The sequence below is a fragment of the Onychostoma macrolepis genome, chromosome 12 (genome assembly GCF_012432095.1).
Source record: "Onychostoma macrolepis isolate SWU-2019 chromosome 12, ASM1243209v1, whole genome shotgun sequence".
Taxonomy (NCBI): Eukaryota; Metazoa; Chordata; class Actinopteri; order Cypriniformes; family Cyprinidae; genus Onychostoma; species Onychostoma macrolepis.
The window spans coordinates 7138728-7162068 of record NC_081166.1 but is presented as its reverse complement, the minus strand read 5'-3'; the positions used below and the strand labels follow the sequence as shown (position 1 = coordinate 7162068).

Sequence of the window (23341 nt, the reverse complement as noted above, 5' to 3'; positions counted from 1 at the left end):
CAAGATACAAACCTGCAACTGTGAGAGAAAGAGTCAGAATTGTGGGATAAAAAGTATTTTTATATCTTTTTATTCTGTGGAATTCTGAGGGAGGAAAAAAAACTCATAATTGAGAGAGATAAACTATGTGAAATTGAGATAGAAATTTGCTACTATTGCTAAATTTATATATAAACTATGGAAAATGCATTTTTTTGGCAATTCTAAGAAAAGAACTGCAAAAAATGAATTGCAAGAAAAAAAATCAATCAATCAATACTTTTGCTAAATATATACATACATACATATATATATATACACATTATTTATAGATATATATAGTCATGGCCAAAAATATCGGCACCCTTGGTAAATATGATCAAAGGCGGCTGTGAAAATTAATCTACATTGTTAATCCTTTTGATCTTTCATTTAAAAAAATTCACAAAAATCTAACCTTTCATTGGATAATAAGAATTTAAAATGGAGGAAAATATCATTATGAAATAAAAGTTTTGGACACAATTATTGGTACCCCTAGAAATTCTTATGGGTAAAATATCTCTGAAGTATATTCCCATTCATATTCACAATTTTGAGCACTCCAGGGTGATTATGAAAATGAAATTATCCAGCAATGGCTTCCTGTTTCACAGAAATATAAATAGGAGAAAAAACAAAGCCCAAATTCCCTTAATCACCCATCACAATGAGAAAAACCAAAAGAATATATTTCTGATGTGCAGCACAAGATAATTGAGCTTCACAAATTAGTGAAGTGGCTTTAAGAAAAGAGCTAGAACAGTGAAAATTCTCATTTCCACCATCAGGGCAATAATTACGAATTTCCAATCAACGTAAAATGCTACGGAACTGCCTGGAAGAGGACGTGTGTCTATATCGTCCTAATGCACGGTGAGAAGGAGAGTTTGAGTGGCTAAAGACTCTCAAGGACCACAGCTGGAGAACTACAGAAAATAGTTGAGTCTCTGGGTCAGAAAACCTTAAAAAAAATGTCAAACAGCACCTACATCACCACATGTTGTTTGGGAGGGTTTCAAGAAAAATTCTCCTCGCTCATCCAAAAACAAACTCCAGCACATTCAGTTATCAGACACGACTGGAACTTCAAATGGGACTGGCTTCTATGGTCAGATGAAACTAAAAAATTATCTTTTTAGCAGCAAACACTCAAGATGGGTTTGGTGAACACAGGGATAAAAAGTACCCCATGTGTACAATGAAATATACTGCAGTATTTTTGATGTTGTGGGCCTATATTTCTGCTGGAGGTCCTGGACATCTTGTTTAGACACATGGCATCATGGATTCTATCAAATATCAACAGATAAAAAAAAATGAGTTCTCTAAACTCATTAGGTATTATAGGAGAAAATTTAGAGTTGTTAAACTGGCAAACAGAGGTTTCAAAAAGTATTGAGTAAAAGGGTGCCGTTAATTGTGGCCAATGTGTATTAGAGAAAAACATTTATTTCATAATGATATTTCCCCCCATTTTAAATTCTTATTATCCAATGAAAGGTTAGATTTTTATGATTTTTTTAAATAAAAGATCAAAAGGATTAGCAATGCAGATTAATTCACAGCCTCCTTATCATATTTACCAAGGGTGCCGATATTTTTGGCCATGATTGTACATAAATATACATATATACAAATACATATATAATTGGCGGAAATACAGGAAAAAAGTAAAACTATTTTCAGGAATTTAAGGAAATTTGTGACACTGAATAAGCTGGATTTCTATAATACATAACAAAAAATAATAGTAATAAATAAATAATAAATTATATAATTTGTACTGAAAATACGATTTCAAAATACAAACATTTATTGGTCTCAGACATTTGGACCTCACTACATGATGTACTGTTGTCAGTTCATTTTATTTCAGTTCATGCAGCCTATAAATGTGTAGAGTTGTGCAACACACATCCATCACCGCAGGCCAGAAAGTTTCCGTGAACTATATGAATAAGATTCCAGGCAAAATAAGATTCTCTCAGCCTGAAAACAAACATCAATTGTCTGGAAAGATTCAGTTCTGTGTGAAACACGCTCCACTTTGGCCAGCCCTGCTTTCACATTCTTCAGTTATGGTCAAAATCAAATCCAAAAACACAAAAGGACTGGAATGTCCATATCTGTGGCCCATTAAGGGGACAAAACATTCAAGCCTGCCTCTATTTGCGGGGTGACATTTTTCCAGTCTCTTCACCCTTTCATCCATCCATCCACCCCCTCAGTCTGTGCATCTGAAATGAAACGCTCTGCTCACAAGCTGCTAACAAGACGGTCCTTTTCCTGTTGTATCTGCACCATGTTGTCCAGTGGAGAACAGAGCTTCTCTTTCAGCCAGAACGGAGGACAGACATTTAGGAGAGAGGGCTGGTTCATGAAAACAGTGGATTGTCTTCATCCCATCCTGATACCGCTTTCTTTGAGGTGACTGGACAGTGAAGGATGAGTGTTTATGAGGACAGTAAATGGCACAGGAGGGACACAGGAGGCAATTGTAACAAACCAGATTTCTCTCAACATTAACAGTCGGAATGGATGAGATTTACCATATGTTCAGTTGATACTTTCTAGGAAACAGAAAAAAACTAAATAAATATAAAACATAAAATATATATAAACATAACATAAATAATAATAATAATTAAATAAACACATAAATACATAATTTTATATACATATATACATAAATACATCAATAAATAATAAATAAATCTGTGTTATAATTTTTTTTTTAATTTGTCCAGTAAAACCATTTAAACATCCATTGAAACAAGACAAAAAAAAAAAAAAAAAGAAAAAAAAAAGTTGTTTGAGTAACCAGTTTTGAACAAAAGGTGAATTTATCTTATTTTATGGATATTTAGGGGTTTTTACTCTAAAAATTACTAAAGGCTAAAAAAAAAAAAGATGAATGTTTTATTTATTTATTTATTTTTAATATCAATTATAATAAATTGCTCTCCAGGTGAAATGATTAGATTTCATTCATTACAGTCTATACACACAAAAACAAAATACACACATACAAATACATAGTGAACTGGAGGAAAAACCTGGAGATAATTTAAAAGAAATATCAATAAATAATAATTATTAACAGTTAAGTAATAATTAAATGAATATAAACTAATAAATAAAAATACAGAATATATTATATTTATATACATTTCTAATATAATATAATATAATATAATATAATATAATATAATATAATATAATATAATATAATATAATATAATATAATATAATATAATATAATATAATATAATATAATTATTCACCTGGTGGTAATTTTGTAAAAATAATATTTATAATTATTTATTGATGCCCAATATTATTCCCCTTTTTGGAATGTTAAAGCTTTTTAGTAGTCGTAATTCTAAGAAAATAAAATTTAGAACTGCAGTAAATAAAAGTCCAAATTGTGAGATAAAATTATTTAGATATCTTTAGATAGATAGATAGATAGATAGATAGATAGATAGATAGATAGATAGATAGATAGATAGATAGATAAAAAGTTAAGTGAATTGTCAAGTTCACTTAACTTTTTTTTTAAAAATTATTATTTACTTAATTTTAAGGCAACAGGTTTCCTAAATTTTTTAAGTTAAGTCAACAACAACAACAAAAAAATAGATAAATAAGGAGCCCAGCCAAACAGGGACTGAATGGCATAGTGTACATTAGGTGTTTGATCCCGTGAAGTTGTGAGATAATTCTGGGGTCCATCTTTACCCACATGGCTTTAGTTCATAGTGTGCAGACAGACAGAATTCCAACAGCTGAGAATGCAGAGCTACAGTATGTGCACACAAACCTGACGCGGTGCTGTACACCGTTCCTATGTTAGGAAACATGTCACTCTACTGCCAACCTGATGTCAGAGTAACAACTTACTACACAACAAGATTCAACCGCTTTGACTTGCAGTTCACTTGAATAAATTATTAATCAACCAACATGGTGTTTCTGCTCAATGCTTCTTGCTTAGACAAGCACTAACCAGCATAAACCAACCTGGAGTCACATCTGGAAAATGAAATACTGAGATAATGTCATCCAGACTGAACTGTGCTAAAGTCCCTCTGTTATTCTTTCCCTCCCTTTACTTTCTCTCCCTGTGTGGTTCTTCTTCTTGTTGGGCACTTGGAGTGAAACACTAACTGCTGCGGTGAGCCTTCAGTTGTTGGTCTCCGTTCATGTTCCATTCATGATCCACGTGCCCATCACGAGTCAGGCCGGGCCTCCCACAGTGGAGCTCCCTCAGAGAGTCCTCCTTTAACCTCTGCCCCATGGCTGCCTGGGATAGCAGGGGCGTAATCAGGGCTGTATTTTAATGACCCGCTGAAATTCAGAGGAGTTCCCGCCCTTAGAAACAGCTGCAGGCTTCACTCCATCTATGGAGACGAGTACTCAGGAGGAACGTTCTCTCCGGGGTCAGCTGTGGTTTGCCCCTGTATGGCACACTGTATACTGTATTGCGAAGCTTCCTGCAGTCCATTCCATATTTCTACTGCTGCTCTTCATGAAACTCTATCACCTACCCTGATCGTCCAAGCCACATTGCACACCCTGTCATCTCCAATAATGCTCTCACAAGCACAGTAAGCACATGCCAAGTACAGCACCAAACACTTGCTTCTATACAGCATTAAAGTCAATATAAAGATAAAAAGGTATTCTTAAAGGAACAGTTCACCCAGAAAAGACAATTCATTCATTCATTATATTATTTATTTTATATAATTAATTAATATATTAATATATGCGTGTATATAAACACACATAGCATTTAATTATTTAATTTGCATAAAATATTTCATTAAATAAAATATTTAATACAAATATTTTTATTTAATTTTAATGGTTAATTATTTTTATAATACATTTCAAAAACTGCTTTTGTTACTAATTTGACATATGTATAATACATTTTTATATTACAAAAATATAATATTTAAAATATAAAGCAATTATAATTTAATATAAAAAAATTAGGTTTTAAAAAATGTAATCTATAAATAATAAAAATGTTTTGTATTAATAAATTGTCAGTTCACCATTTCATATATTATTCTAACACTATTCTAAAGACAAAAATCATAATTAGTAACCAAATTCATAATCTCAAACTCTAATAACTTTATCTAACTAAAAGTCAGAACTGTGTGATATGATCAAGGCTGTGTGGGGAAAAAATAATGTCATCAACATAGCCTAATATAAATCCCAGTGGATTCAATCGTTGCACACCCTACCCTATGAATTATTTCCATCTGAATATTTGGTTCTAAAACACTCAAAACACTTTTTTCAGATTTCAGGTGTTGTTATTAAAAAAAAAAAAAAAAAAAAAAATCAATAATTACAATTACAACAATTACATTAAGAGTCAACAATAAAACTTAAAATTGTTGACTGTATAGCTAAATGGAAATCGTTTGCCGTTTCACATGGTTGTCATGCCCAGATGATTTCACTGCAGAATATATCAGTGTGGTGTGAGTTCTCCGAAACCTCAGATGAACTCTGTCGTCACGCGTTACTCAGACATACAGCGAAGCGTGATAAAGCTGATTAAAAGCTGAGGAGCACAGTATCGGAAATGGCCTGTTTATACTTCTAGTTCAGAGAAGGAATTCCACCCACATAACAGGAATAAAAGCAAAACAATCCTCGACTATAAACAATGTCTTTCTTGCTTTTCTCTATGTTTGAGTGGTCACAGTTCAACGGACAGCACCAGTCCCGACTAAACTCTCTGTCCACTCAGCTTCAACCAACAATTTGGCAAAATAATAAAAAAAATGGACAGGGCAGCCATATTGTTCTGCCCACTCATCCTCCTACTGCAAACATTGATATCATACCATCATCCTACGTCGATCTCGGTGAAACTCTGTCTGTGTGTGCATATCCACTGTCTTGAAATTAGATGCGGGACACCAAAAATGACAATTCTGTTCTGGCTTGTCTTCTTCCGTCCAGCTTTGTCCAAATTAATGTGCAGCCATCTACTCTAAAATATCAAGAAAAGAGAGAGAGGGAATAAGGACAAGAAAGAGGTCTTTCAAAGAAAATCAAATAAAGAGACAAGTTGAATGATGTGCATCAAATTCGAGCAGTCACGCACCAGCAGGGGATACAGCCGGCCTGTCATCACTTTTCTGTCACGCCAGTGCAATGCTTTGTTTGTCAGTGATCCAGGATCTTGGTGGAGACGTTCTTATTGTCCCAGAGCAAGGAGATGGAGCTTGACAAGGCAGAGCTTGTCCTGTGGTACTCTGATACATGAGGAAACAGGAACCTTGCAGAGAAACAGACAAAGCCGTCAAGGATAAAATGATTGAAATATTAAAACATTACAGTAAAACTGCATTTGATCTTTTTATGATAACATTTTATGATCAGCCTCAGGTCATCCAAGGTGCAGATGAGTTTGTTTCTTCATTCGAACAGATTTAGAGAACTTTACCATTACATCACTTGCTCACCAATGGAACCTCTGTGTGAATGGGTGCTGTCAGAATGAGATCAAAAAAACATCCACAAGTAATCTACACGACTCCAATCCATTAATTAAACATCTTGCGAAGTGAAAAACTGCATGTTTGTGTTAAACAAATTCATCATTAAGATGTTTTTAACTTCAAACTTTAGCTTCTGGCTAAAATACAAGTCTTCTATTCATAACATTGCTTTCTTCAAGTCAGGAATCAGGAGAGAATTATGCACAGTCCAAAATAGTTCTAAACAAATATGTTGGTGGATTTTGATGTGAGAGGACAATGGGGGATGACATTTTTTTAGCATTATTATGGTTATTATAGACCGTTTTCAGTTGTAAACGGTGCTTCGTTTATGCATATTTCTCTCAAATTAAAATTTTTGGGTGAAATATTCCTTCTTTAGTAATGATATACTCTTACTACTTCTTAACCCTAGCACTGTTAACTAGCATATATGAACAAAATATTTCACATAAAAAGCAATCTAATAAAATACAATGACCTTTGCACCAAACAGATTTTAAACAAACATTGCACTGGATGAGATATTTTCAGTATGTATTACCTTTTAATATATAATTTCCTGATTTGCAGAGCAGTTATGCACACTCAGCTCTCTGTTTCTTCAGCATAAACAAACACTATGTTAGAGAGAGAAAGAGAGAGAAACGGTCACACCATCGCTTCCAGCTTACAAGTCTTATAGCTGCTTTAAATAGAGAAACAGTTTCAAAATATAATTCGATTTCATACACATAATTTGATTCCTGCAAAACATTGTCCATTGATTTCAGCTGCCATTACATAATGTGACAATACCAGCTTCAGTATTGCCACATGCACCGTTTTCCAAATCTCCTGCTATTTCAAGTGCCAGTAAAATAAAAATAAATAATTCATTTATCTCAAACTGCTTCCTGTGCCAAGGAGCATGTGGATGTGGGCTGACCTCCCTGAAGGTCAAGGATGTTGAAGCCAATTCTCACACGTCTATCTGGCTGTCCCACCAATCTCAGTACAGCAGTTATTGTGGTATCTGCACACGCACACACACAAAAAAAAAAACAACGGAAAAAAACAAACACACGTTTTACTAATACATTCCATACTTCATCCACTTAAATAAAACAACAATGAAGTGAATAATGTGCATCATAATATTATTTAAATTACCACATAATGTGAGGCACAGCCAGTGAACTTTTCCATCATAAACTATACTATGAAACTAGTTTATTGTCCTTATTATTATTCATTATAGTACTCATGTTACACACTTATGCACACGAAAGCAATGCATGCTAAATGTGGAGCTCTGTCGATTACCATAAAAATTGTTTTGATTTCACCCTTCAGTTCTTAAATTAACTGTAACAAAATCACATTAGTGAAAAGAACTTACAATAGAAGTCTAAGTGGTAGAAATCTTCTCCAGTCAGTTCAAATTTAAGTAATGAAGTAATCTTTGCAACTGTTTTTAGACATGCTTTAACTTTAAACCTCCAGTACTATTCAGTTTTGTATGGAAGAATGAAAAAAATGAAATGCTTTAAAATTCCTGCTTTTGAATGCCTTGACTCATATATTGATTGATTAATGCAAGTGCATTATTTTTAATGCAACCTTTATTTATACAAACTGATTTTGAAAAAAATCTAAATTATTGACTGCAGTAATCAATGACATGGTACGACGCATCTTAAAAACATTCTTTTAACAGTGTACTTCTGCACAAAATACTGACCCCATTTTGCTCCTGATAGTTTCTCCAGTGAACAACACTTGCATGCTCAGCATATGCTGTTGTGATGTTCTGCTACGACCATTTCACAAGAGGAAATGTCAAGCAATAAATGTACTTGCTGGAAAAAGATTCCGCCTCTTATTTAAACGGACTAGAATTTAGCAGATGGAAACTTGAGTGGAGACCGCTGGGTTTATGGACCATTCTGCGCTACTGCTGATGGGACTCTTGGATCTCTAAAGAGCCTCTGGCATGGAGATCACTTCATTTCTCCTTGTTTCCTGTTGCCATTTCAAGAGTGTTCTCAGGTTTTCCGATCCTCTGTTGTCCTGAGCAGAATTACAGAAGAGTGATGTTTCAGGATGGATACTGGCCCTAAAAATAACCAAAATGAATGGCACTTTTATTTGAGATAGAAAGCTTAATGGAAAAACTTTCTGCACGAGAGAGAAAGAAGACAGTGTGCAACTTGGTCACAATATACTGTCTGTTAGTATTTTTACACTTTTTCAACAAAGATACAGAGAAGAATAAGAAAAAAAGATGACTTTAGAATATTTATACTTATAGCCACCTTCAAAATACACATCGTATATGGGTCATTACTATACATATACAAGTCCCCATCATGTCTTAAAATACATACATACATACATACACAGTCAAACGATTAATCGCATCCATAATAAAAGTTATATAATATACTGTGTACTGTGTTTATTTATAATGTATATAAATACACACACATATAGCATCTATTTTGAAAATATTTACATGTATATACATTTATATTATTATATTTTATATAATATATAAATATATTTAATATATAAACATAACATTTTTCTTAAATATATACATGCATGTATTTGTATTCATGTCATCCAGTCTTTCTCCAGGGTTTTACTTTAGGAACAAGTTTTGTTTCTCATTCAATGTACGAAAGAAATTGGTTACTACTACTTTTCTACCCGTGCTTGACTATGGTGATGTAATGTATCAGTTCGCACCATCATATCTTCTTTCCTCTTTAGATGCTGTTTATTATGGTGCTTTAATATCAGATTGTAAACCTTCAACTCATCATTGTATATTGTATAACAGAGTAGGTTGGTCATCTTTGCCTATCAGAAGAAAAATGCACTGGTATTTAATTATCTATAAAGCCATTCTGGGGATGTTGCCCTCATATCTCTGCTGTCTTATAAAACAGAAAATTGTTGAGAAATACTTCCTTCGCTCACAAATTTGTTATACCCTCTCTGTTCCTTTTGTTCGATCTGAATTAGGTAAAAAGGCTTTTGTGTCGCTGCTCCGACTGACTGGAACCTTCTGCAATCGAAATGGCAAAATTTGCTGTCTTTGAATCATTTTAAAACAGTTACTCAGCAAATGGAAATCGACTCAATGATATGTAACTGTTTTTAAGTGTCTCTAGTTTGTTTGTGTTGTAATATTTTGTGATGTAACTGATGTATTGCTGCCCATTTTGGCCAGGACACTCATGCGAAAGAGATTTTTAATCTCAGAGTCTTTTCTGGTTAAATAAAAAAATAAAAATAAATTATATATATATATATATATATATATATATATATATATATATATATATATATATATATATATATATATATATATATATATATATATATATATATATATATATATATATATATATATATATATATATACACACACACATACACATACACACACACACACACACACATAGAGAGAGAGAGAGAGAGAGATAGTTTCTAAATATTTTAATTATTACAAGATTATTTTATAATTTTTTTTATAAATGTATTCTCTATCAGATTGGTCTCCTCCTGTTCACTTTCCCTCTAGTTTTGTAAATAATCAATTTAAAATTAACGTTTAAGTGCAAGCACTTGACCAGAGCTTATCTCTGGTTTTATATTAGACCTTGAAAACCTTTTATAGAAATAGTTCCTTAAATTACAGCACAGTCTAAAGGCTGAAACGTTAATGCATAGCAGAAATAACCCACATGGAACTAAATTAACATCTAAGCAGTAGAAATAAACACAAGACATGGATGGCTGTTCTGTTTCTTTAATGCCTGAGGCTTTGAGAATGTATGTGGCCTTTGGTGGCTGCTCTGGTAACACCCATGGCATCCGCGGCACGCAGGACTAGGCGGGTTTCACCGCTTATAAATACACCCACTAGACAAGGCCTAAATTCACACTGCAACCTCCCCGTCTTATGCCTGAGAGAGTGTGGTGAGCAGTATGGTTGATATCTACAGTATATTATGTGTATGAACGTTCTGAGTATCAGTGTTGGTGGACTGTGTGTGTATATTTATAGTGCTGAAGAAATATAAGCCTACTTGTCTGCAAAACAATTTCATCCGACCCGTGTCCTGCAAGCCTGGACTTCGCGTTTAATCTCACACACGTCACTGTAAGATCAGGTTATATAAAGTGGATGGAAGGGCAACTCCGAGCACATGGCAGAAAGTCTTATCGCTCCTGAAATAAATGATGCTTATGAACGAATCAAGATGTAACACACATATACACACTTAAAGAGTCATAGCTGTCAGAATTTCTCAGAATATCTTCTTTTATGTTCTACAGAAGTAGTCATACAGGTTTGGAATGACATTAGGGTGAATAAACGATGACAGCATTTTCATTTTGGTGTGAACTATGCCTTTAAGGTAAAGCAAGTAACTCCAATCTGTAGTAAACAATATTACTCACCAGATGTTTGGCTCCGCCCATGACAACCACCCCAACAACCAGCAGGCCGAAATCTGCAGTGGAACCCTGTAGGTGAGCCTGATGTTTGCTTGAAGATTGAGTCAGTGTCTCCTCCTGCTGTTGGTCAGGTTTATAGTGCAAATGTTAAGGGTCAGGAATCAGGCCTTCCAGAGGCCCAGCTGGATAATTCAAACTCAAAAGGCCTGTCATAGCAGAGTAAAGAGATAAAATGGGTCACATGGGTTGTGAGACAAAAGCAAAGCAAATCAAAGAAAAACAAAACAAAAAATAAAATACTAATAATTTAACAAAATAAAGCAAGGCAACGCAAACAAACAAATAAACAAACAACAACAAAAAAAGACTCAAGAGTAGAGAAAAAACAAAGAGAAGAGCAAATCAAATCAAAGACAAAAAACAACAAAAAAAAGCAATTTAAAACAAAGCAAAACGAGGCAAAACAAAATAAAAACAAAGCAAAACAAAACGCAATTACAAACAAAGCAAAACAAAATGAAAACAAAAGGCAAAACAAAGCAAACACAAAAAAAAAAAAACATTTCAAAACAAAGCAAAATAAACCAAAAAAATAAACAAAAATTCAAAGCAAAGCAAAATGAAACAAAATAAACTACACTTCTAACTTTTAGCATGTATTATTGACAAAAAGAAAGCTCAGGTGTATGAAAAGCATTCCTAAAGGTGTGTCAGTACATGCCAAGTGACAAAAGCCTTTCATATATTTTGAACGACACCCTGATGCATTCCAGGGTTCAAACAATAGAGCGTGACTCCAGCAATGCCACAGCCATGGGTTTAATTTTCAGGGAATGCATGAAATGATAAAATGTATACCCTGAATGCAAAGTCTGCTGCTTTGGTTAAAAACAACTGCCAAATTCATGAATGTAAATCTATCAGGCTGTGTAGGAGATCAAGGGTACATAAAGGAAAGAAAATATTGTTGAGAAAGTAAGAGTGGGATGTTTCCCAGCATATAGAACCGCAGCGTAGTTCTTGGCACTAGTTCAAACTCACTACTGGTCCCCAATGAGCCCACTGTAACTTAACGGTACAATTGAGATGTACATTTAAAGCCACATGGGTCTTGATTACCCTCAATAAATGCACAAAAATTCTGCTCAAATTCTCAGTGGCTGCTTAAATAAATAAAGCAATGCCAAAAGCGCCACAGACCAAAGTGTTTACACATTATCGTGTCATTTCTTGACATTAACCTGGGAAAAGGAGAAAGGATTTTAACATTGCATCAGCTTAACTTTTTATTTATATCAATTGCAACTGCCGACAACATGGACAACGTCTAATCTGAAGGTTGTGGTCGGTGTACCCCCATCTTCAGTCTCTCATTATAAGTAACTCTAGTCCTCATAAATACAAATCTAGTGAGGTAAGAGTAATGCTGGTGATTAAGTGTTGCTGTATCCGTGTTCATCTCCATTTCCTGCTTACGAGGCTACAAACTGTATGAACAGCTCTGTTTACTATATGCACTCATATCCGGGCAACACTGGCATCCCAGGAAATAACTGTTGTTTCGAAGAACCTTCGTGGGTCTCCACAGGAAGGAAGTTCACCCCGCTCCACCCAGTAGGGGTCAGGGCCAGAACATGTCAAGGGGTGGTGCACACGCCTCAGAGCCCTGACAGCAGGAAACAAAAAGAGAAATGTTGAAAAAATAAGCTTTTCTCTCAAAGCAACATTAAGGATGTGTACAGATCAAGAGGCTTCTGGAGGCCCTGTGTAGACCAGAGTAATATCTGCTTATATTCATTGAAAATGTTGATCTTTTATTTGTTTTGTTTTTTTAATTATTTTAATCTTTCTACTAAAGACTGGAAAAGTAGAATAAAATATTTAAACAAAATCAATAATTGTGGGTCTCAAAATTCTGAGAGTTTCAAGATTTTGAAAAATGAAATTAGAATGTTTAATAAAGAGGACTCATGATGCGCAAAAAAAAAAAAAAAATCCACTCATATCAGTGTTTTTATTAACTAAAACAATTAAAACTAGTTTACAGCACAGATTTATAGCTTCATTATCAGAATCTTTTTATCTTTCAAGAATCTCATTATGTTTGGTTTATGCAACATTCCTTTTAAAGAGTCAAGATGTTTAAACAGAACAGACAGATCCAGACTTAACCAGAGAACACCCCCTGCTTAAGCTGATGGGAATGCAAATATAATAAATGCAGTTAATTGCTTGTGCTCACCAAAAAGTCATGACTTCATGTCTGAAGATGTTTCAAATGTCTCAACTGAACTACCCTATGTTTATGTGCATTTTCGAGTATGTACAATCCACCCTGAAACTCGACCAACATAATGTATCTCACAGAACAATGACTTCCATTCATACCCTTACAAAAAATAACTGCAGTAAATTGAAGTACAACTGCAGTGAAACTGCAGTACAAAGTAGTATAAATGCAGTACAATGAAGTACAACTGGACAACTGCAGTATAATGAAGTATATAACTGCAGTTCATTAAAGTTCAAGAGCAGTAAAACTGAAGTGCAATGAAGTGCAACTGTAGATTTGCTGTATAATGAAGTACAGATACAATATAACTGCAGTTCAGTGATACGCTGAAATGCAGGTGAAGATTTCAGATGCAAAAAAAATGCATTTTTTTTTTTTATGAGCATTTTTTAAAATAAAGCTCCTATGATTAGGTTCAGTAATTTCACTTTAATGGCAATGAGGTTCTTTTCATTGCCAATAAAGTCTTCTTGTATAGGCCCTGTACTGCAGTTATACTGTATTGTGCAACATGTAGCAAGTGCTGTGGTTACAGTAGACTTGGCAAGTGTTTTTTATTTTTTATTTTATTTTTGTAACGTAGACTTCCTATAAAATATTCGTACAAAAATATTTGCCTATGGAATATTTCACCCGCATAGATTAATAACCCGCACGTGTGATCTTCCTTCGCGCCCAGAGAAACGGCTCTGTTCGCGCCAAAGGTCGCCCTGACAACGAGTCTCGAGGGCAGCGGATTAAGTAACAGACAGTAAATCAGCGTCTTTTCCGTAGTGTCCACTGCAGGATGGATATAAAAGTATAACACACGTGTTGGTTTGACAACATCGTTCATATGTGAACTATCACAATTAAAGCACAAAGACATAACATAACACCCCGAGACCTTTCACAAGTGCCACAAAAGGGAAGAAACGCTTTCCGGAAGGAGTTCATCAGGCGAGTTGGAGCGTTGACTTTGTCCAGTCATCAAGTTTAGCGGTGAGTATAATGTCTAATATCCTCATATCTTAAGTTATAATTTTAGAGAGATGTAAAATGACTTGACGGATATCTTATTCAACCCGCTGAGATGAGAAGATGATGAGAGGAAACGCGCTTCAGTGCTGATCTGTAACGTTACCGCACGCGGGTCTGTGCGCGAGGTGCTTGTGATAGAAAGACAAACAACTGCTTTAATGCTGTTTTACTACACTTTTACTATAATACACACCAACATCTCAATCCAACCAGTGACAACCCTGTGTATAGATGTATTCAATTCTGCTATGGCTCAGCAATTTGTTATAAGCCGTTCTGTAGAAATGAGTCATGTCATTGTCCAGCTCAGTTCAGTTCAATAGCATCAGTACATCATTTATAATAATGGAATAAACAAAATGTACTGAATATACTGTGTATTTGCTTGTTTGTTTCTAGGAGAGCATCAACCCCTAATTGACACGAGGAATAAATCATTGAAAAGTGTTCAGCTATGGGTGTACCCTCTTTGCAACAGAGGAAGCATTAGGAAAGAGAAGAAGAGAGAAAGTGAAAAGGCACTCAACAGATGTTGGTGAGACTTTATTTCTGGAAATGCTTTAAAGGTCACTCACATTCTAGTTAGCCACAAATGTAAACCTGATTTTAGATTTTAGTCTTTAAATGAGATGAATAACTCCAGCTACTTGTAGGCCTACAGTCCTGTATATTTCACACTAAATTGTGATGCAGCCTGAATCATAATCACACCATGTTCATTTGTTGGCCAGAGGAGAACTGATCCCTAAACTAAACATACTTTCTCCCAATGTTTTTTTTTCCTCCATTCTGTCACCTGACAGAGTTTGGGTTCCTTGCCACTGTTGACTTTTGGCGTGCTTATTTGGGGACTAATAATATTCAGCAATATTATTGATCTGACTCTACTGACACTATTGGATGAGGACTGAACTGAGCTAGATGATGACACCACTGCTATCTAGATGCATTGAAATTATTTTATATTTGATGATTTTTATACAGTTAATCGAAATTAACTGAGTCAACACTGATTTCAACTGAACAATGACACGTTTTACTGTTTAGAGCTGCTTCACAGCAGATGTGAATTCTGTTTTCATCATTATTTTTCTTTTTATCACTGTAAAGCAGCTTTGAAACAATCTGTATTGTATAAAGCGCTATATAAATAATGGTGACTTGACTTAAATTGGTTCAAATCTTCAAAAAAAGTGCATGAAACAGGCAACCTGAATAAACACAAAATACAGTTTATTAATAATAACTGTATTTGCCTTTATTTTATGTTCATTTTCTTAGGAATATCTGACAATATTTAGTGCTGGATATACTCAAAAATAGAATAAATCAGGATTTTTTTTTTCACAGCACTGTACACCAGCATTTATGTGCTGTAGTGTGACATTAATGTGTGCAAATGGACATTTTATCAGTGTGTGATTGCTATTTTCAGGAAAATGCACTGGTAACAACTAAAAAAAGACGACCAAAAATTTTATTCAACAGAAGATGATGGCTGTGGTGAAACAAGCACTCAAATAATGGTGAGCAGTAATCTACTTTATTTAATTGATCTTTTATTAACTATTATCTTTATAGTTTAGAATACATAATAACTGCTATTGTATTTCAGAAACTAAGACCTGTGGGAGTGCTGGAGAAATCAAGTGTATAAGTCCCCTGTCGTCTCAGCCATGGAAGAGATCTTCAGACATGAAGAGATCGAGGAGTTAAATGAAGTCAAAGAGCTAAAAGAAGATTTACAATACTAGTGCCATTTCAGTATGAAAACAGAGAGAGAGCCGAGGCAGTGGAAAGGTAATGAAATCTAGTTATAACAGCAGTTATTCTCAATGCTTAACATCAGCTCTCAACATTTTTTTTTTGGTGGACTCTTTGATTCTCTCTGATTGACTGGAAGGTATGCATTAAAACAGCGAATGCAGATAATTACAATCAGTTCCATTGCTATTTTAAATCAATGCACTGCTTGTACTGTAGCACACACATACAGTCAGAAAGGTAGATCTAAAGACCTGTAACCAAACAAACTAATGAAAATTAACTTGGTTTTACCCTTCCAGTCAAATTGTACTCCACAAACATTAAAGAGTTAGTTCACCCAAAAATGAAAATTCTGTCATTAATTACTCACCGTTCCAAATCCGTAAGACCTTCATTCATCTTCAAAACACAAATTAAGATATTTTTGATAAAATCCGAGAACTTTCTGACCCCTCTCTATAGGCAGCAACGCAACTTACACATTTAAGTTCCAGAACAATATGAAAGACATTGTGAAAGTAATCCATGTGACTCCAGTGGTTTAACCTCAATTTTGTCTTCTGTCGTATGAACACAACTCTCATGCGTTGTGATGCTCTCATGAATGCACATTACAGATCAATATTTTTGTAAATAAGTGGTAGTTTGTTTTTTTTGGACGCAAACACTTGTGTCCCTTCATAAAATTGAGTTAAAACGACTGGAGTGACATGAATTACTTTAACGATGTCTTTCCTACCATTCTGGAACTTGAATGTGTAAGTTGCATTGCTGTCTATGCAGGGTCAGAAAGCTCTCCGTTTCTTTAAAAATATCTTTGTTTGTGTTCCAAAGAGGAATGAAGGTCTTACGGGTGTGAAACCACACAAGGGTGACTAATTAATGACAGAATTTTCATTTTTGGGTTAGCTATCTCTTTAAAGGCAGCTTTAACTTAACTTTTGAACCTAGCTGTAACAGGTGTGTATTACACAATTTTAATCAACTTGGTTCTTTGCCTCCACCTCATGCATTAAAATCATGTAATGCACACCTAGCCATGGATTAGCCCTTATGTGTGAAGAGGGTTATAGGTTACACACAGTATTAAATGAAGGGGACACAATAACTGTGGAACACATATATTCTATATACTGTATTCTAATAATATATTTAAATTATATACTTGTATATTTGTAAATTATGTTTTTTTCTATTATTATTATTTTTTATTTAAGGTTAGAATTTTGAACGGAAAACCAAAATGATAAAGAGGGCAAATAACTTTGGAGGACTCTGTACAGTATTTAAACATGATTGTGTCTATGCTTTTTCCCAGAAATGCATGTTATTGTGCAAGGGGTAGTTGCATGGACTATCAGTGGAGGAACAGAAAGCTCTGAGATTTCATTATAAAGATCTTCATTTGTGTTCTGAAGATGAACAAAGGTTTTGAACGTCATGAGGGTGAGTAATTGATGACAGAATTTTCATTTTTGGGTGAACCAACCTTTTAACTTCTGTTACCTGGAGTGTTCAAAGACATTGTTAATGCTGACCAATATGTAATAAGAAATTAACTGGGAGTAGTATGAATAGTTTTCACAAACACTTGGTGACATCACAATTCAGGATTTATTTTAAGCATAAATAAATATGCCTGTAGTGAAAAGTGTAACTGAAACTTGAGAATTTCTGAGTTTTTGTTTGTTTGTTTTTCCAGACTACGTCAAAAATAGTGTTTCCACATCTGAGATGAAGGCAGTCATAAGAACCAAACAGAACGATGAGGATAAGCTCTTCAGAAAATGAAACCTGTCTGAATAATGAGGGAAGAAATGTGCATGATTGTGTGATTTGTAAATAAACACTAAATACATTTAGTGTAACTCTCAGCCTGTTATTTTAAGTTTAAAGAAAAGTAAAATCATTTATTGTTGCATTGCTGTTTGAGACATTCACTGTTGTTTTGTACCTTAATTTATTATATTGAAATTGTGTAAAATAAAACTTGTTATTCTGAATATTCTGGTTGCATTTCATGTTACTGTACAGCATTTTATTAGTATTGCACTGCAGTTGTATTTCAATAGTACTTCAGATGTATTGCAGTAAAACGGCAATAATGCAGTTTTTTCGTGTCTAAAAAACTGCATTTTTCTACATGTAACAAACTGCAGTATTACTTTTTTTTTTTAAACTGCAGTAATTTTTTGTAAGGGTACCACTGTAACGATCACCTGAAAGACTTCTACAGTGAAGGTTTAAATAAATAAATAAATATAAAAGACTTGAGCTGACTTTGCACACACCACTGTAAGGATACTCCAAAAAACAATTCTATCAAAATTTGCAGAAAGTCTGCAGGTAATGAATTACCACTAGGGGGAGCCATCCAAATAATAATCCAAACGGTCTCTAACAGCTTCCCTCGTCTGGTTCTGCTTCATGACCTAACACAGTAAACAAAATTGTTTAATGTACAAAATGTTTGTATTTATATATGATACAAATACAACATTATTAGGCTATATTATTACCAAACTACATAGGCTCAACAATTTGCATAATTACTAAAATGACTTGAATCGGAAGATGACAAGTAGAGTTGCACTGCTCTGTCTTTCAGCAGTCAGACGCGATAATGATGTTGACGTCTTAATAAAAAAAAAGAAAAAGAAAAAAAAAAAGAAAGAAAAGAAAAAGATCATTGGTGCCCTCTGCTGGACGCTGAGAGAGAAACGTCCGCACAGACACAATGTACTTTTTTCTCTCGCTCTCTCTCTCGAAGATTAAAACACCTGCTCACTTAACTGTTCAGCGCGTGGGTGTCCCGTATGCCAGTGAATATGTCGGACAACCTCTAATAAATCTAAATCCCCGTATCGTTGTAAATCATTGTAAATCCGTCAAAACCCGATCAAAGATCAACATCATTTGTTTTACCACAAACACACCCTTCCCTATAGAACATGAGACTGCGTCATTGGCGGGTTACACAACTACCTATTCAAATAAACTGTTAAATGTTTGTGCACGAAAATGAAAGCTAAACTAAGCTATACTGAACATCCCTTCAACATAGACTGTGTGAGCTTCGTATTGCTTCCAAATAATCCAGAGATATGAACAAAAAAAGAGGAGGCGTACACTTCCGTAAGTACATATTTTGTTTTTTTTGTGTGTACTATTTTATTGTTTTCTTCAAAGCAAATGATGTGTTAGGCTACTGTAAATTTACTTTTAAAAAATAAAAAATTTAAAGGCAGCGTTTTAAAAATCAAGAATGGCACACTATAGAATGAGAAGGGTTCGTTTTGGCTTGCACTTCTGTGTAACAAAAAAGATAGGCTATCACAATTGTGTCATGTGCATATTTTTGTTGTCGCCTCTAGAAAATGATTTCTTCCGAGGAAGACGACAACGAGATTTTCAGAGAGATAAATCCATGCCGTTTCCGTATAGACGCACGTACGGTAAGGTCCCAGAACTACTACATTTGTTGCTATAAGCGCCACTCACATAGCTTCCCAAAATTGTTCAAAATTGTTATTAAGGTAAATAGGCTACCTATAAGCTCTAGTTGTGTGCATTTTTTATTCTTGTGGTTTGACAGCGTAAAGAACGTCTACACAGAAAAACTGCAAAATAAAAGTCGCACTTTTTAATTAATAGTTAAGTTGCGCAGTTGCAAAATCCTTCATATTTAACTTTTATTTAGAAACTGCCTAGATTTAGGCTACTATTTGGAATCGACCATCTTAAATTTAGTCATGTCTTGACTCAGTGAGTCAGTAGCCTAAAATAAATAAATATATATATAGGCTATATTATTATATTTTTTTTAAATATACAAAATATAAAAATAAATGCAAACAAGTAAGACTTTCTCATAAGGTAATACATAAATATGTTTGTGTGTTCATCATACACAGGGAAAAAATGGTCCCATGGTAGGCCTACTTTACATGCTCAACAGAACCATAATCAGCAAGAATTACCAACAAACAGAGGTGAGGTGTAATGGATCTTTATGAAATCACTATGAGAAAAAAATACTCTTCAGTATGACTACTTTATATCTCATTTAATGCATTTGATTTTAATTAGGTTATGGCTCAAATGTCAAGACCGCTTTGAATATAATTATAAAGGATCTGCAGCCCCTAAGTTCTATGACAAGACATCATCTCACAAGGGCTCTACAATCCACTTTAGATGTTCAGTTAAGTGCCCCGTTGATCCGAAATGAACTTCAGAACCTTTACAGGCACAAGAGGGTGGAAGTACAGAATGCAGTCCATGATGCAAGTAACCTCACTCTTTCAGCCGAGTTGTGGAGCTCCAGTGAGAATATGTTTTACCTGACAGTGTCCTGTCACTTAATCAGTAAAAACTGGAAGCTGAAATCGTATGTGCTAGATACAGCTCATTTACTCACCAAGCATACAGCAGAGAATGCAGCAGACCACCTTTTGAGAATTTCAAACGAGTGGAACGTCACAGAAAAAATTCAGATTGTGGTCACAAATATTGATGGCATAAAGAAGGCCCATAACAATGGATGCAGGTGGACCTATATACCTTGTTTTGCTCATACTTTGGATAAAGTTTTCAGAGAAACCATACAGGGAACCGACTACGAATCTCTACTCAGGAAATGTCAGCAAATAGTTGCGTTTTTCCACCAAAGCGACAAAGCCTCACAAAATCTCCAGCAGTACTGTGCTTCTCTCAAGCTCAGGCAAAGTCAACTGATTCAGTCCCGTGGTCTAAAGTGGCTTACTACTCTTCATATGCTGAAGAACATCTTAGAGCAGTGGAAAGCCATTTTTAAGGTTTTTGTCGACGGACGAGTGGAGGATCTTTGCCTGAATGAAATTGAAAGAAAAATAATTGAAAACATTGTGGCAGTGCTGGATATTCTGAAGGACACCACAGAGGAAGTAGGAAGTCAAGGGTTCAGCCCCATCTCAAACATCATACCACTTGTCCAAAAACTGCAGGAGAGGCTGAGAAACCAATGGATGGTGGAGAACAGAATAGCGAAAAAACTGTCAGAGAGGTGTGACCATCACATCGGCAACATCAAGAAAAACCTTTGGTTTAGAGTTAGCACCGCACTGGACCCGCGATACAAAACCAGCGTTCTGCAGGACTCGGGCATTGAAGATATCACAGCAGAAATCAGGAAACAGATCAGAGGAGATACACACACAGAGTCAGTCTTTCAAAAGTACTGGAAAACAACAAGCATTTCAGTGAACGCACTTGAATTCTGGAAGAGCGATGAAGAGAAACTGGCAATGGTGGCCCGCAAGTACCTCACAATGGTCTCCACTGCTATTCCAGTGGAGCGTGTGCACCAGCTGCAAGAATCACAGCTTGTCGACAGGAGAAACTGTCTGGAGCCAGAAAATGTCAATATTATGCTGTTTTTGAACAGCAACCAATGAAGAAAACACATTATGTAATTACACGTATACTTCATGTAAATAATGCTCAGCACTGTACATTTTTCAAAAAGTCACAATTTAAATGTCAAAATGTAAATATCTGTGACATGGATGCCACCTCATCCAAACCTGTAAGAGTCTAATGAAATCTATGAAATAAAATGTAATTCGTTTAAAAAGCATATTTTAAAAACATCTTAAAATTATTACCAAACATTTTTTTATTCGTTTTAATTCGTTTGTTACAAATAATATAGTAGACTGCCTTACAAAACACTAAGCAAGCCCAACATGGAGACAATAGTAAAAACAAAAAGTAAAAATAAAGAGATCAGAACCACTTTCTCAGAAACGCAACCGAAACTGAATAATAAATAAGGCGAGGCAGGCAAGGTGGAGCTACATTTAAACTAAGCCAGAATCAAGAGATTTTGCTCCCTCCATAACTGGATGGTTTTGATATTCATTCTTTTTTAAATATTTGCGTAGAAACTTGTTGAATATGCCGCAGATTAGATTTGGTGAGTGTTTGATTTTCTGGAAGAAGTTAGAAAAATAAGCTGTTCAATTTTAAGGATATCATAAGTATACTGTACATCTACAGGGAGGACCAGACAGGTTCAAAGATACAGACCCTACATGAAGGATCAGCACAGGGGAAGAAGAGGTGAGAACATAAATGGCACAAAAATAAATAAATAAAATAAACCCAACGGGTTCTCTTTGTAGAGCGTTAACAAATGGTCAAACTAAATCACAAATTTAAACTTTGTCTTAAAATCAAACCATCTGTATTTAAATTTAAAATCAAACCATGCATACTTTTGCTTTCAAAATCCTGTGCTTCATGGTCATAATGATTCAATACTAAATTATGCACAGGTATAGCACACCGGACGAGTTTGTACTCGCGAGCACAAGTTTAAGGTGGTGTTCTAAAACCATAAATCTATTGACCACACTAGCTTTAAAAATGAACAAAGTTTTTTGAGCTGTATTAGTTGATGCTAGATGACTAAAAATGACAGCACGTGACATACACACTTTTTCTTGCATTTAAAAAAAAATAAAATCTTGATCCTCGACACATTAAAAAAAAAAAAAAAGCTTTCCATTTCCACATACACATGCAATGTGTAAAATTAGTTGCTCTTTTTCTTCTACAGGTGATCAATGGAACCCCTTACTAGATATGATTATTTCAGATTTACATCCACATACCATAGTTGAAGAGCCTGGCTTCTTACGTTTCTACAAGTCTATGAGTGAAAGGTTCCAATATCCACAAACATCTACTGATATACTTTTAAAGCTTCAACAATTGTTTTCCAAAACAATACAAATTGTGCAAAAAGGTCTAGAAAGTGTAGATACCGTTGCATTGTCTTCTGAAGTGTGGAACACCACAGCAAACAAAACCTACATGACAACTACCTGTCACCTGATTGGTAACACATGGACTCGGTGGTCTTATGTTTTGGAAACCACACCTGTACCCGAAGAATACAAACCTAGTAATTTTGTTGGACAGCTTCTGAAAATAGTAGATAAATGGGGAATTGGAAGCAAGGTTAAAGTGGTAGTGACAAATGAAGATGGGATAAAGAAAGACATCAAAAAGGCAGGATGGGATCTCATACCCTGTTTTGCCAACACACTGGATTTGGTCTTCAAGGAGACGCTTGAGGCATCTTCTGACTGGAAAGAGCTGGTGCAAAGATGTTCTAAAATATCAGAGTATTTTTCTAATGTTGAAGCACAAGGACACCTCAACAGGGCGCAAACAATGCTGCAGTTACCGCAACGTAACCTGG

The 23341-nt window shown here is 34.8% G+C and overlaps 1 protein-coding gene and 2 long non-coding RNA genes across 8 annotated transcripts; 2 read left to right on the top strand and 1 right to left on the bottom strand.

Annotated features, from left to right (window-relative positions):
• Positions 1-1811: 1811 nt before the first annotated feature.
• On the bottom strand, positions 1812-19012 carry LOC131550997 (uncharacterized). Of its 6 annotated transcripts, none has more exons than XR_009273680.1 (10): positions 18886-19012; positions 18451-18524; positions 11016-12678; positions 10640-10781; positions 8281-8655; positions 7486-7572; positions 7102-7177; positions 6161-6334; positions 5898-6046; positions 1812-2591 (listed from the first exon to the last, which is right to left on the bottom strand). It is a non-coding gene; the product is annotated as an uncharacterized LOC131550997 (long non-coding RNA). The 6 variants fall into 6 exon arrangements; XR_009273682.1 differs by lacking the exon at positions 10640-10781 and having other exon boundaries at positions 11016-11218; positions 12489-12678; XR_009273681.1 differs by lacking the exon at positions 10640-10781 and having other exon boundaries at positions 11016-11218; positions 12522-12678.
• LOC131550998 (uncharacterized) lies at positions 13944-18103 on the top strand. Its single transcript, XR_009273684.1, has 6 exons — positions 13944-14286; positions 14725-14860; positions 15761-15851; positions 15941-16125; positions 17411-17538; positions 17795-18103. It is a non-coding gene; the product is annotated as an uncharacterized LOC131550998 (long non-coding RNA).
• Positions 19013-19108: 96 nt separating the features above from the next.
• si:ch211-152f22.4 (E3 SUMO-protein ligase ZBED1) lies at positions 19109-21709 on the top strand. Its single transcript, XM_058793569.1, has 4 exons — positions 19109-19227; positions 19467-19547; positions 20007-20084; positions 20182-21709. Exons 1-4 carry the CDS (start codon positions 19197-19199, stop codon positions 21525-21527), a joined length of 1536 nt encoding a protein of 511 aa, XP_058649552.1. The 5' UTR covers positions 19109-19196; the 3' UTR covers positions 21528-21709.
• The last annotated feature ends 1632 nt before the right edge of the window (positions 21710-23341 follow it).